Source organism: Mobula hypostoma, chromosome 28 (assembly GCF_963921235.1).
Source record: "Mobula hypostoma chromosome 28, sMobHyp1.1, whole genome shotgun sequence".
NCBI lineage: Eukaryota > Metazoa > Chordata > Chondrichthyes > Myliobatiformes > Myliobatidae > Mobula > Mobula hypostoma.
Window position 1 is genome coordinate 26,991,144 of NC_086124.1, and position 15,600 is coordinate 27,006,743.

Genomic DNA, 15,600 nt, shown 5'->3' on the forward strand with positions numbered 1-15,600 from the left:
ACATTCATTTACAACAGAGATGCAGAGAAATTACTTAGTCAGAGGATGGCAAAATCTGTGGAATTTGTTGCCACAATAGGCTGTGGAGGCCAAGTCATTGGGTGCATCTAGGGCAGAGATAGATAGGTTCTTGATTACCCAGGGCATCAATGGATATGGGGAGAAGGCAAGGGGATTGGGGATGACTGGAAGAATTGGATCAGCCCCATGACTGATTGGCACAGCAAACTCGATGGGCCAAATGACCTACTTCTGCTCCAATATCTAATGGTCTTATAGATAAAGTGGCCGTGGAGAATCTGTTTACTATAGTGAAAGAGTCTAGGACTAGAGGACACAGCCTCAGAATAGAGGGACGTCCCTTAGGACAAAGATGAGGAAGAATTTCTTCAACCAGAGGGTGATGAACCTGTAGAATTCATTGCCACAGGTGATGTGGATGCCGAGGCATTGGGTACACTTAACGCAGCAGTTGATAGGTTCGTGACTAGTAAGGGTCATGGGAAGAAGACAGGAGAATAGGGTTGAGGGAAATAATAAATAAGCCATGATGGAGTGACAGAACACACTTGATGGATCGAATGGCTTAATTCGGGTCATACAGCATGTCTTGTGGTCTTATGAATACCATAGTCAACAGAGGACTAGTTGGAACTAAAAGGCTAGTTAAGACGCTGTACTGCTCAATGACTCTGACACAACTCCACTCCTAAAATCCCTGCACACGTCACAAATCAGTTGGAACTGTGCAGGCATTTTGTGATTTCACATGGTTGAAAGATTCCTTCTTAATGACTGGGTGCCTGAGCACAGGCAGCTTCATGCACAGGCCCATGATAGAATGTTCCAAGACTAGAGGCCATTCAAAGGGGGAAATGGGAGAGTCTGGTGGGCGTGTACTACCGAGAAGAAAAAAAAGGCTCTCTCAGAGGTGCTGCTTCAAGAAAGCAACATCTATCAAAGATCCACACCATCTGGGTCAGGTCATCTTCTGGCAGCTACCATACAGAAGCTTGATGTCCTACATCACAAGGTTCAGGAACAGTTCCTTCCCTCTATTGGTTCTTGAACCAACCTGCACAACCCTAATCAATACCTCAGCATAGCGACATTATGAACACTTAAGCACTACAATGGATTTTTAATTGTTTATTATAATTGTGTTCCTTCTTGTAGGAAATTACACATAAGCTTTCTTTGTGAGTGCTGCTTTACACACAGTGGTCAATCTATTAGGTACCTCCTGTACCTAAGAACATGTGCACGCTCATGGTCTTCTGCTGCTGTTGGCCATCCAGGTCAAGGATCGACATGTGCTCTTCTGCACACCACTGCCATTGCATGCAGTTGTTTGAGTTACTGTCACCTTCCAGTCAGCTTGAACTATTCTAGCCATTCTCCTTTGACCCCTCTCATTAACAAGGTGTTTCGCTCACAGAACTGCCGTTCACTGGATTTTTTTTGTAACTCCAGAGGTTGCTGTGCATGAAAATCCTAGGAGGTCAACAATTTCTGAGATACTCAAACCACCCCATCTGACACCAACAATCCTTCCCCTGTCATTTCCCCTGTCAAAGTCATTTAGATCACACTTCTTCCCCATTCTGAGGCTTGGTCTGAACAACTGAACCTCTTGACCATGTCTGCATGCTTTTATGTATTGAGTTTCTGCCACGTGATTGGCTAATTAGATTTGCATCAATGAGCAGGGGGTACCCTAAGTGGCCGCAGAGTGCATTTCTGCTGCGATGAGACAACCAGAATTGTTAAATATTTTCACTAACGAGCGCATGTGATGCTTTTGTCCTGAGATACTGAGCAAGATCTTCACTGCTCCTGTGCATACATGTATGACAATAAACTTGACTTTGACTTACCTCTGCTAAGTGCTGCAGCCTCGACAACAAAGGAGTCCTCTTATCAGATCCAAGTCGAGTGATATAATTTGATCTCTTGCTGAATACATACAGCAGATTTAATACAGCCAGCACCACCTGCATGTCACATGATGCTAATAACGTCGTCAAGTGCTGCAATGAAAGAGGAAAATTTAGTACATTCCTATTGTATTGGCTTTGAACTACAAACAGTGACCATTTCAATCATTCACAGAAACAGTAAGTAAGCCCTGTGGACTTAATGGTTCTGAGTGCCGACAGGACTAGAATGACACAATCACTCAAAAGTTCAAAGTTCATATATCTCACCATATACAACCCTGAGATTTATTTTCTTGCATTCACAGTAGAATAAAGTAAAATAAAATCAGTGGAAAAACTACACATCAAGTCTAACAAACAATGTGAAAAGACAAAAATAAATAGTAAATAATTAATACTGAGAACATGAGTTGAAGAGTCCTTGAAAGTGAGTCTATAGGTTGTGGAATCAGTACAGTGTTGAGATGAGTGAAGTTATCCATGCTGGTTCACAGGAGTAACTTTTCCTGAACCAGATGGTTTGGGTTCCAAGGTTTCTGTAACTCCTTCCTGATGGCAGCAGCGAGAAGAGAGTATGGTTTGCAAGACAGCGGTCCTTAATCATAGATACTGCTGTGGCAGCACTCATAGGCTGAATGGTGGGCAGAGGGATTTGTCCGTGGTGACTGGGGTATATCTACTACTAAATGGTTTTCCATTTCTGGGCATTTGGTGCTCTCTGCCCACACTCTCAGCAATGCTGGGCAGATTCATTCTGGCAGGGTTCAGTGCTGGGACCGCAGCTGTTTACAATATATATTAATAATTTAGATGAAGGGATTAAAAGTAACATTAGCAAATTTGCCGATGACTCAAAGCTGGGTGGCAGTGTGAAATCTGAGGAGGATGTTATGAGAATGCAGGGTGACTTGGACAGCCTGGGTGAGTGGCAGATGCATGGCAGATGCAGTTTAATGTGGATAAATCTGAGGTTATGTTTGGTGGTAAGAACGGGAAGGCAGATTATTATCTAAATGGAGTCAAGTTAGGAAAAGGGGAAGCACAATGAGATCTAGGTGTTCTTGTACATCAGTCACTGAAAGCAAGCATGCAAATACAGCAGGCAATGAAGAAAGCTAATGGCATGCTGGCCTTCATAACAAGGGGAATTGAGTAAACGAGCAAAGAGGTCCTTCTGCAGCTGTACAGGGCCCTGGTGAGACCAAACCTGGAGTACTGTGTGCAGTTTTGGTCTCCAAATTTGAGGAAGGACATTCTTGCTATTGAGTGAGTGCGGTGTTGGTTCACAAGGTTAATTCTCAGGATGGCAGGACTGTCATATGTCGAAAGATTGGAGCAACTGGGCTTGTATACTCTGGAATTTAGAAGGCTGAGAGGGGATCTTATTGAAACATATAAGATTATTAAGGGATTGGACACACTGGAGGCAGGAAGTATGTTCCCACTGATGGGTGAGTCCAGAACCAGAGGCCACAGTTTAAGAATTAGGGGTAGGCCATTTAGAACGGAGTTGAGGAAAAACTTTTTCACCCAGAGAGTGGTGGATATATGGAATGCTCTGCCCCAGAAGGCTGTGGAGGCCGAGTCTCTGGATGCTTTCAAAAAAGAGATGGATAGAACTCTTAAAGATAGCGGAATCAAAGGTTATGGGGATAAGGCAGGAACTGGATACTGACAGTGAATGATCAGCCACGATCACAGTGAATGGCGGTGCTGGCTCGAAGGGCCAAATGGCCTACTCCTGCACCTATTGTCTATTGACTAGGGTTTGATGCAGGAACTCTGGCTAACCAGCCACTTACGGCACAGGAGCACCACAGATTCCTCCAGCACCAACAACACAAGCAGAGCACAAGTTCAGCACCAGACTGCTAAAATAGACTATTTGTCCTCATAGCCTATGACCCTGCACCTGCTCTGCACTTTTTCTGCAGTCGTTACACTTGTTCCAGCTCACTGCACTGCATAACAATCTTAGATCTGTATGAACCATATGCAAGACAAGCTTTTCACTGCGCACAGATGCAGACTAACCTGAGTTTTATAAAGCTGCAATACAACTTCCCAACTGTTGAACTCAGTTCCTCGATTTAAAAAGGAAAGCATGCCATTTGCCTTCTTTACCACCACAGGACTGCCTTAGGGACCCCAGCTCAAGAATTTTCCCTTAGATTTACTCCCAAAGCTTTCCCCATGAGTGGGTATAGCCGCAAGGCAGTGGAGGTTTGAGATCAATTTTCCTTCTCCTCAATAAGTTAGCAACCACAGCTGACGAGCCCCATCTGCCCAAAGGAACTAGTTTTAAGGCACCAATAACTCACTATGCTCCTTTGCCTGTTAGTAGAAATGGTTTCACCGGACTTAGTAGACACATGACAGCAGCAGCTGGACTTGGTTGTCAGAGGCTATTTGAGGTGTATGCCATTGAGAACATTTAATAGATAGTTGGAGCTTATCCCCACTACAACCCCCCAGCTACTATCCTTATCTATAGCCGTCAACTTTCTATACTTCTATCAAATCTCCCCTCATTCTCAAGTTGGCTGCTTGGGGGTTGCTGGGCACGGATCACACATGAAGCCAAGGAGCACAGAGACAGACACTTCGGCCAACTCATCCCTGCTGAACCCCATTTAAGCTCATTCATATCTCTTTAAGCCAGGGCTTCCCAACCTTTTTTTATGCCATGGATCTCTAGTGTTAACTAAGCGGTCAATGGACCTCGGGTTGGGGATGCCTGCTCCAAACCTCACAGCTCACAAACAACACGAGAGGTCAGGCACAAAAGTAGAAACAGGATCTTTAAGACGTTGGAAAAGATTTGTAGCTCGGGTTGAGAATGTTATTGTTGAGTGGCTCACTGAGCTGGCTTGTTAGCTTGCGGGTGTTTCGTTACCTAGCTAGGCAACCTCATCAGTGCAACTTCGAATGAAATGTTGGTGATCTACATTGTTCCTCTTTTATGTGTCCTATGATGTGTGTGTGTGCACGCGCGTATACGTGCCATTTCTATTGGTTACCAATTATGTAATCCGTGATTGGTTCATTAAGATCCAGTTAGGTTTGCCTTTATTAATCAAAGTATTGAGTATAAGAGTTGGAATGTTATGATGAAGTTGTATAAGGCATTGGTGAGGCCGAATCTGGAGTATTGTGTTCAGTTTTGGTCACCAAATTACAGGAAGGATATTAATAAGGTTGAAAGAGTGCAGAGAAGGTTTACAAGGATGTTGCCGGGACTTGAGAAACTCAGTTACAGAGAAAGGTTGAAATGGTTAGGACTTTATTCCCTGGAGCGTAGAAGAATGAGGGGAGATTTAATAGAGGTATATAAAATTATGATGGGTATAGATAGAGTGAATGCAAGCAGGCTTTTTCCACTGAGGCAAGGGGAGAAAAAAACCAGAGGACATAGGTTAAGGGTGAGGGAGGAAAAGTTTAAAGGAAACATGGGGGGGGGGCTTCTTCACAGAGAGAGTGGTGGGAGTGTGGAATGAGCTGCCAGACGAGGTGGTAAATGCGGGTTCTTTTTTAACATTTAAGAATAAATTGGACAGATACATGGATGGGAGGTGTATGGAGGGATATGGTCCGTGTGCAGGTCAGTGGGACTAGGCAGAAAATGGTTCGGCACAGCCAAGGAGGGCCAAAAGGCCTGTTTCTGTGCTGTAGTTTTTCTATGGTTTCTATGGCTTCTAGGTGATATAGGATTACACAATGTCCTCATTGATTGATGCGTGTAATCAGGTGTGAATTGACTCTTGTCTCTGGACTGACAACTTGATGCTGAAGTAGGATATACACATAAAAGAGGAACAATGTAGATCACCGTTTCATTCCAAGTTGCACTGATGAAGTTGTCTAGCTGGGTAACGAAACGTCTGCAAGCTAACAAGCCAGCTCAGCGAGCATCTCAACAACAAGAAACGGGATTCTTTGGGATTAAGGAACTTGTATCTGCTTCAGTGGTTACACTACCTCGATGCCTTAGGATACTGAGGCTTCTCCCTTTGCTTCACAGAGCACAATAAGATGGCAATCTGGTACCCAGGGTGATTGGTAAGGCCTTGGAGAAAGGTGTAGAACAGCAGGACATAGGAGTAGCAAGAGGTTTGATCATTGAAGATGGCAAAGACAGACAGGGTGGCAAAAGTGGTGCTTGACATGATGCCCTTCATCAGTCAGGGCACTGGGTACCATGCTGCCATGATTGAGATCAGATGGAAGTGTAGCTGACACAGCCAGCCAGCTGTTATCACACGGAATAGCAGAACAACAGCTCCTGTTATTTAAAGTTAAGCATCGTGCAACACAACTATATCTTCTTCACGTTAGTATTTGAAGTGATTCACTTTGGAAGGTCGAATTTGAACACAGAATACAAGACTAATGGCAGGAACAGAGTGGACAGTGTGGAGGAACAGAGGGATCTTTGGGGTAACATCCAGAGATCCCTCAAGGATGCCACACAAATTGATAACGTGGCTAAGAAGGCATATGGTATGTTGGCCTTCATTAATTGAGGGATTGAGATCAAGAGCTGTGAAGTAATGTTGCAGTTCGATAAAACCCTGATCATCTCGTTATACGAAGGATGTGAAAGCTTTAGAGGGTGCGAAGATTTACCAAGATTAGAGAGCATGTGCTATGAAGCTAGGCTGAGCAATCTAGGCTTTGGAGCAAAGGAGGATGAGAGATGACTTGATAGAGATGTACATGATAAGAGCCAGACTTTTTCCTCAGGATAGAAATGGCTAATACAAGGGGGCATAATTTTAAAGTGATTGGAGGAAAGTTACATGGGGTATCAGAGGTAGTTCATTTTTAAAACAGAGAACAGTGTGTGCATAAAACGCACTACCAGGGTGATGGTAGAGATGGACATATTAGATCGGGGATCCCAAACTGCAATCCACAGAACTCTTCCTTACTGGTATTGGTCCACGGCATAAAAAAGATTGGGACCCCTGGGACATTTGAGAAACTATAAGATAGGTGCATGAATGAAGGCAAAATGGAAGGATACTTGGCAGGGAAAGGTTAAAAGGTTAGCACAACATAGTGAGCTGAAGGACCTGTAATGAGCTGTAGCGCTCTATATTCTAATGAAATAAGTCGGCAGGCAAAATTCTGATTAATGATTCCTGCCTGGATGAGGCAACCAGCATCAAAATGCAATAGAAATTGGAATTCCTGCTGAAGATCATCTGCGGTTTTGGTAGCAAGCCATGCAAAATAAGACAGGATGATTAGATTTCAAGTAACAGGCTGCTGCCTAAGCTTTCAGGAGACAAGTATACATGTTGTAGAACAGTACATGACACAGACTGACAGTGACAGGGAATGCGACACATCCAATACTCACTTCGATGGAACTGTACAAATGCCTTGAAAAGCTATACTCGATGAGCAGGGCCGTGAAGTTTAGGACCGCCAGGAGAAGTGCTTTGAGCTGCTCGTTTTCTGGCCTGTCACACACTAGCATCCAGGACATGGTTTCCACCGTCTGCCCGGCGTCCGCCAAAATCCCATCGAACCGATCCAGCATGTCCACCCAGTGGTACAGCTCGCACTGAAGGGAGAGAACACACAGCAACTGAGAAGCTCCAACAAATCATGACAAACTAACCACATGCCAATCTCTTGCCCCCTCCAACACCAATTCAACTAATTCTGGCACTTCATAAGTTTTTGACAAATGCAGAGCCTCCATCATGACTTTCTACTGAATGGATGGAACAGATTCAAATCCCAAATGAACTGATTAAACAGAAGCAGGGGTACTCTGAAATTTTTTTTTTAAGTCATTTTTCCATGAAGTGCACTTACCCCTGCAATGGGAGAGAGAAAAAAAAAACGATACTGTGTAGAAGTCTTAGGAACATATATATAGCTAGAGGGTCTAAGACTTTTGCACAATACTGTAATTTTATTTATTGCACTGTACTGCTGACAAAAAAAATCATGACATATGTGATAAACTTCATTTCATTATGGGTCTCTACTGTGGACTGAGAGTGGGAAGGGGGCAGGGAGAGGGGAATGATGGCTGGGAAGGGAGAAGGGAGAGAGCAGGAAGCACGAGAGAGAGACTTTCTGTAAAGATCAATAAACCAGTTGTTTGGAATCAAATGACCTTGCTTGGTGTGCCTGCACCTGTGACAGACCCAGCCCCTGGTACTCCTTCTCTACAACCTATTCTCACACCTCTCCCAAGATGCACTACCTTTGCCATTCCCAACACCCTTTGCTCCGAGCAGATTTACAAACTCAATTTCCGTTCTACGTTGACATACTGTGAAAAATTATAGATGCATTAGCTATATACCCAAAACTTTTGCACAGTACTGCAGATTCAGTGTTTGGAATACCAAAATGGGAGACTATTTACTCCAGGAGAGAGAAGGACTTGTCTTAAAATTGAGAGGGTATGTGATCTACCAGAACAAACAGGCTTGAAACAGGAATTATCTGGTTAAGCACACCGTTTATTAGACCCTGCTCTGTACAATTTGATTGCTTGAAACTCCAAGGCAGCAAGATTCTTCTATGGAATCACTAGGACACAAAACTTGCTATTTTTTAAAGAAATATCTGAGAGGTCAAGTGTGTTGCTTGAATGAGGACTACCTTACACAGAGGGCGTAGACTGATTTGCCCACATATTTCCACATTTAAGTTCTGGTCAACAGTATCTACAGAAAATCACATACAGGCTTGTGAGCCTGACAAATTGGAGATGCAGCAAAGAAAGCTATCATGTTTTGGTACGGTAACTACTCTGCCAGGGGCCTGCGGAGAGGTGTGTACATAGAAGACAGTCTCCCCTCCATGGACCCTGTCTACATTTCTCGCTGCCTCAGTAGAGCAGCCAGAATAATCAATGATCACACCCACCCCAGACATTCTCTCTTTCCACTCTCTCCCTTCAGGCAGAAAACAGAAAAGCCTCAAAGAACCTACAACCAGTCGCAAGGGCAACTTCTACGCTGTTGAGGTAAGACAACTGAATAACAAGTTTCCTATTCCCATTAATGCTTTCAGATTATCTCAATGCACTGATGAAATGATCTCTGCTGCATCTACACTGAACACTACAGCATAGTACAGGCCCTTCCACCCGTGATGTTGTGCTGACCTTCTAACTAACTCGAAGATCAATCTAACCTTTCCCTCCCACAATAGCCCTCATCTTAGTCATTTCCGTCCTGGCAAAATGTCTCTGGCTGTCCACTCGATCTATGTCTCTTATCACCTTGTCATACAGCAGTAGCAGTGCGATCACTAGAGAAGAGTATGATGTTCTCTTATTGGTGGGTCCTCAGGTGGCTGTAGAAGCGGATCCAGGATCCACATATTCTGGTGCGGTGTGGGCAAGAGTAAGTGGTGGCTGTGGTTAGCGTTGAATCTTTGGCTTGTTCAGTCTCTCCGTCCGCAGCTGCCGCTTGTTCTTTGCGGCACAGCGGAGGTCGCTCGCATCTAGCTCCACACCCTCTTGAACAGATTTTCTCCAGGTGTATCTACTGAGAGAAATGTCTTCCCCATTTTTAGATGTAGCATTGGATTTCTTCAGGCTGTCAAGAAGACCATAATCTTGTTGTGGTTTGGTGGCTTGCACATCTCAATGACCCAGAATGTTATGCTGGCTAGATTCAAGGCCTTGTGCATTGGCTCTTGGTAGGGTCACCCATGCCAAACAGGTCAAATGGTAGAGGCCAGACTAAAGGCTGATTTATCCTTGTGCGTCAAATGTTCACCGTAGCGACACACCTTACACTGTACTCTACGCCAAACTCTAAGCCCTAGCCTAACGCACACCTCTCCCAAAATGTAACTAGGCGTCATGGCGACGCAGACCGAACAAATGTGATTGGTCTGCTTGGTAGCATCACATTTCCTCCTACGCTGTAATAGCTTCCCATTAGGCGACTGAAGGAACTCTGGCTGCAATGCTTTCCATAAGGCTTTACAGACCTCTGAAATTATGGAGGACACTGTGCTTGAAGCCAGTTTGGAGCTAGCTGCTACAGCCTGTTGACTTTCACCTGAAGCTAAAACTCGAATGGTGATTGCCTGTCTCTGAGTATACTGTGCGTACACTGATGCGAAATAAATGGTTGGAGACAATGAACCAAATCGTCAAATCTACCTGCCGACATCCGAAAATATTTGAAATGCATTTCCTTGTCCATGTCTCTCAGTGGCCAGACAAGCACAGAAAATTCACCCTCCTTCAGTTCCAGTCACCATTGTTTAAGTTTGAGTTTCTTCATGTTGAGTTTCAACAGGAAGAAACTCAACACAGTGGCATAGAAACCCCACTGCCAACTAGCGTTTTGGCGGTGAATTGCAGAGCGACACAGACACACCAACACACAAGTATAAATGCTCACAACAGCGTAGCCCACTTGCGTAGGCTATAGCATAAGCTAGTACGCACAAGTATAAATCAGCCTTAAGAATGATCCACCAGTCTTCCAGGTTTGGGGGTTAAGCTCAGGGCAAACATCCCTGAGTGGTCAAAAAAAAACACCTTCATTGCTGACCTAAATCCAGCAGTATAACGGGTAATGAGTAAGTAAGTTTGAAACATTTCCTTTGCCCAGAACCTGTTTGGGGAGATGTGAGCTAGGCATCCTGATGACACGATCTATCTATCGCAGCTGATGTTGCTTTACCGTGGAGATGCTGCTCGTGTTGATCCCCTCCAGTACACTGGTGTGCGTGCACCTGTCCTTCCAACTGATCCTCAATCTTTCGTGAGGAAATCTGGTGGTACTGTTCCGGAGATTTCAGGTGCTGACTGTAGGTAGTCCATGATCCTGCTCCATACAGTAATATAATGAAGATGACTGCTCTATAAACCAAAAGTATTCAAATAACCTGTATCTTGCAGTCTTCAAAAACTGTTTGCCTTAATCTTGCAGAGGCTCTGCTAGCACTGCTCAGGCAGTGGTTGGCCATCTTATACAGCTCTACAAGGTCTTCTCATTTCCTCCTTCATTCCAAAGAGAAAAGGCCTAGCCTGCTAATCCTATCCTCACAAGATGCTGGAGGAACTCAGCAGGTCAGGCAGCATCTACCTCGTCAGCGATTTCTCTCCATAGATGCTGCCAGACCATGTTGTGTTTCTCCAGCAGTTTGTCTGTGTTGTACTTCATTTTCAGCATCTGGGGTATCTCTCATTTTTACCTTCAGAAGGCGTGCTTTCTAATCCAGGCAGCATCCTGGTACTTCTCCTCTGCACTCTCTCTAAAGCTTCCACATTTTCCCTATAATGAGGCGACCAGAACCGAATGCAATACTCCAATTCTATTCAGTTCTAGATGCCTCATTATAGGGAGGATGTGGAAACTTTAGAGATTACAGAGATTTACCACGATGCTACCTGGATTAGAAGGCACATCTTATGGGGCTGTCTTATGTAAAACAAAGTTTTCCAGTGTAGCTTAGTCTATGTGACAATAATAAATCAATTTTGCAATTTCACCTACATGTGCAAATTGTCTGTTACAAAGTTGCAAAGATATCAAAGATCTCTTCCCAATTTTGAATTTGACAGGCAACCACACAAGCAACAGCCCATCCCAAACACCAGGACAAACCAGAGTACAATGCAAGTCCAATTTATACAGTGTGCCTGGCTTTAGTCAGTCATACTGATTAAGCAAATAAAAAACATGGCTCTTGTACTTCCAAGCCCTCAGATATTACGTTTCAGGAGATGCAACAAGGCAAGGGAACACACAATAAAAGGAAGAGCAGACAAGAGATTCTGCAGAGCAAGGACTCACCAAGTCATGCAGCACCTACAGAAGGAAATGATCCCTCCAGTAGGTGAAGTGATCCCAAATGTTGACTGTCCATTTCCCTCCACAGATGTTGCCTGACCTGCTAAGGTCACCCAGCATTTTGTGCTACAAATGGGGGACCAGCATGGAGGAAAAACAGGCACACTCCTTCACAGATGCTTCAAGATAACTGCACTGGGGTTTTAAAAATCATGGCATAAAGCAGATGCTTTCCCTTATTACAATCCTTTATTACAACAGTGTGTACACTTCTGGTCTCCACTCTACAGTAAAAATATACTCAGGGACTACTTTGTTGAACATCAGAAGAACTATCAATGTATTTGTGATATGACTCAGTTTCCATTAATACATACATTCAGTAGCCACTTAGTTGAACTTCAGAAGAACTATCAGTGCATCTAGTGATAAGACTCAGTGTCCATTAATACACATACTCAGTGGCCATTTTATTAGGTACACTTGTACGCCTGCTCGGAACTCAATGCATAAAAGCATGCAGATGTGGTCAAGAGGTTCAGTTGTTGTCAGACCAAACATCAGAGTGGGGAAGAAATGTGACCTAAGTGACTTTGATTGTGGAATGATTGTTAGTGCCAGACGGAGTGGTACGAGTATCTCAGAAACTGCTCCATCTCCTGGGATTTTCACACATAATGGTCTTTAGAGTTTACAGAGAATGGTGTGAAAAACAAAAACCATTCAGTTAGCAGCAGCTTGTTAACAAAAAACACCTTGTTAATTAAGGAGGTCTGAAGGAAGTGGCCCGAATGGTTCGAGGTGACAGGAACGTGCTCCATCAGTGGTGTGCAGAAGAGCATCTCTGAATGCACAACACATTGAACCTTGGAAAAGGATGGGCTACAGCATCAGAGATTACGAATCTATAATCAGTGGCAACTTTATTAGGCAGGAGGTAGCTAATAAAATTGCAAGTTTGTTTTACACAGAGAATGACAAGTGCGTGGAAAGCCCTGCCCGGGGGTGGTGGTAGAAGATGACAGAAAAATGGAAGGCTACTACATGGAAGGGAAAGGTTGGATTGACCTTAAGAGTAGGTTAAAAGGTAGCCACTGAGTGTATTTGTACTGCAAAAAAGACATTTTTCCAACTGTGAAAAGCATATCAGTGTCAGATTGGGGACTATTCCTGAGGGGGGGCCTTAACTGAGAGGTAGAAAATTGAGGTATTTGGTAAACATCGCACTGCTCTGGATTGGAACAAGGTGAGGAGAAAAGAAAATGGTACAAGTCTGGCACTTACCAACCTAAAAGCCTGCAGCCAAGTGTCTTCTGACTTTGTCATAAAACTGGAATTCCAAGATCATTAATTTCTCAATGTATCACAACTGTATTTGCTGTGCTTCCACTATTCACTACTTCCACTATAACCTACCTTTCCAATATTCCATGTCTTGATCTGCTGAAGTTCTGTCTGGAGCTGTTCATCATTGCAGGCCTTTAGCTTATCGATAAGAGCTCGGCAATCAGCAGGCTGGAAGGGATTGGAAAATGCATTGTTAGCCCTGTCAAAGGTCATTGAAGACCACACCCAATTCACTTCACCTTTCTTCTCCCCAAAACTCTGCAAATCTAGAGACCAAAAGATTGGATTTTCCACAATTTACTGCATGGGCTTGAAGGAGCCCTCTGGCAGCACTGCAATAAGAAAGCAGCATTCATCAAGGATTCTCACCATTCAGGCCAGTTCTCTTCTTCAGGACCAGGATCAGGCACAATTATCAGGTCCATGAACCAGCGTGGATAACTTCACTCACATCAACACTGAAGTGTTCCTCAACCTATGGAATCATTTTCAAGGACTTGACAACTCACGTTCTCAGTATTATTTATTATTATTATTGAGGGTTTTTCCTGTATTTGCACAGTTTGTCTTTTGCACATTGCTTATCAATCTTTGTATATAGTTTTTCATTCATTCCGTTGCATTTCTTTGTTCTACTATGAATAGCTACAAGAAAACCAACCTCAGATGATATTTAAACGCAAACAACAGGAATTCTGCAGATGCTGGAAATTCAAGCAACACACATCAAAGTTGCTGGTGAACGCAGCAGGCCAAGCAGCATCTCTAGGAAGAGGTGCAGTCGACATTTCAGGCTGAGACCCTTCGTCAGGACCCTTCGTTAGTCCTGACGAAGGGTCTCGGCCTGAAACGTCGACTGCACCTCTTCCTACAGATGCTGCCTGGCCTGCTGCGTTCAACAGCAACTTTGATGTGTGTTGCTCAGATGATATTTTCATAATAAATTTACTTTGAGCTCTGCGGTTCAGCTCATCTCACCTTGCCAACTTCAGTAATGATTGGAGTAAACTGCAGAACAAAGATGTTCCCTGAGCAAAGTAAACTGACTGATAACTGAAAAGCAAAGGTGCTGCATTTCACCAGCCTTGAAGGACTGAATTCCAGATATTTGTCCAGACCCAAGCAAGAGACAAAAATCTGAACCAACAACATTGAGGAGGAGGAGGAGGGATCTCACTGAAACCCCCGAGCGAATACTGAAAGCCCTGGATACAGTGGATGTGGAGAGGATGTTTCCCACAGCCAGAGTCTAGAACCAAAGGCTACGGCCTCAGACTAGAGATGAGGAGGAATTTCTTTAGCCATAGGATAATGAATCTGTGGAATTCATTGCCACAGGCAGCTTTGGAGGCCAAACCACTGGTTTTATTTAAGCTGGAGGTTGATATGCTCTTGATTAGTCACATGTGCTGTGTCTTATGACATGGGTGATAATGGTCTCATGCCAATGATTGTTCTTGGCAATTTTTTCGATTTTTTTTTACAATAGTGGTTTGCTATTGCCTTCTTCTGAGCAGTGTCTTTACAAGACAGGTAACCCCAACCATTACCAATACTCTACAGAGATTGCCTGTCTAGCTTCAGAGGTCCGATAACCAGAACACGATATGCACCAGCTGCTCATATGGCCATCCACTACCTGCTCCCATGGCTAGCTTGCAGGTTAGTAGAGGGAAGAAATTGTGGTAGGGACGCATCTCCACCCCGCCATCCATTCTCAATTAGTAAGGGTGTCAAAGGTTACATCGAGAAGGCAGGAGAATAGGGTTGCGAGGGAGAATAAATTAGCCAAAATCAAAAGCAGCAGATCAATGGGCCTAATAACTCCTACACTTTAAGGTCTAAATAGACTGAAAACTCAAAGTTTAGCTCAATTCATCTAAACTCACCATTCTGGGGGAGTTGAGGGAAAACTGCTAGCCACAGCATCCAAAAAGGAACAATAAACTAAAGTGTCCCATCAAATGCTTACAGTGCATATTAGCAACCATGAAAACACTTTGAATGTAAGAATTACTTGGCAATTTCACCCCAGTACCATGGGGAATCTGGGACAGTCCAAAACAGACGTGAGAGTGAAAAACATGAAACTGTTGATGTTGAAACAGGGCTGGCAAAACCCAGCAAACTCAGACCCAAAATAATAGACCTGTTTCTCTCTCCGTCAAAGGTGCCTGAACCTGCTGAGTTTCCAGCATCTGCTGTTACTGTACAAGAGGAGCTGGAATTAAACCTATTTGATGAACAGGATCAGGTACAGGTATTACCCTTCAACCAACAGGCTCCTGAACCGGAGTGGATAACTTCACTCACCAACACTGAACTGATTCCACAACCCGTGGACTCACTTTCAAGTACTCTTCAACTCATGTTCTCAGTATTATTTATTTACCATTATAAATATTTGTTTTTTGTGTATTGGCACCATCTGTCTTCTTTTGCACATTGGTTGTTTGTCAGCCTTTGTGTGTAGCTTCGCGATGATGCTATTGTTCTACTGCAAATGCCTGCAATGAATCTCA

The 15,600-nt window shown here is 43.8% G+C and overlaps 1 protein-coding gene across 1 annotated transcript in view; it reads right to left on the reverse strand.

Annotated features, from left to right (window-relative positions):
* The window catches only part of huwe1 (HECT, UBA and WWE domain containing E3 ubiquitin protein ligase 1), a 286,355-nt gene that overhangs the window by 222,571 nt on the left and 48,184 nt on the right, over window positions 1-15,600 (reverse strand). The window contains exons 3-5 of the mRNA XM_063034669.1: window positions 13,148-13,246; window positions 7,306-7,512; window positions 1,878-2,030 (exon numbers count right to left, since the gene is read on the reverse strand). Of these exons, the coding sequence (XP_062890739.1) occupies window positions 1,878-2,030; window positions 7,306-7,512; window positions 13,148-13,246 (459 nt within the window). The remainder of the gene's footprint in view (window positions 1-1,877; window positions 2,031-7,305; window positions 7,513-13,147; window positions 13,247-15,600) is intronic.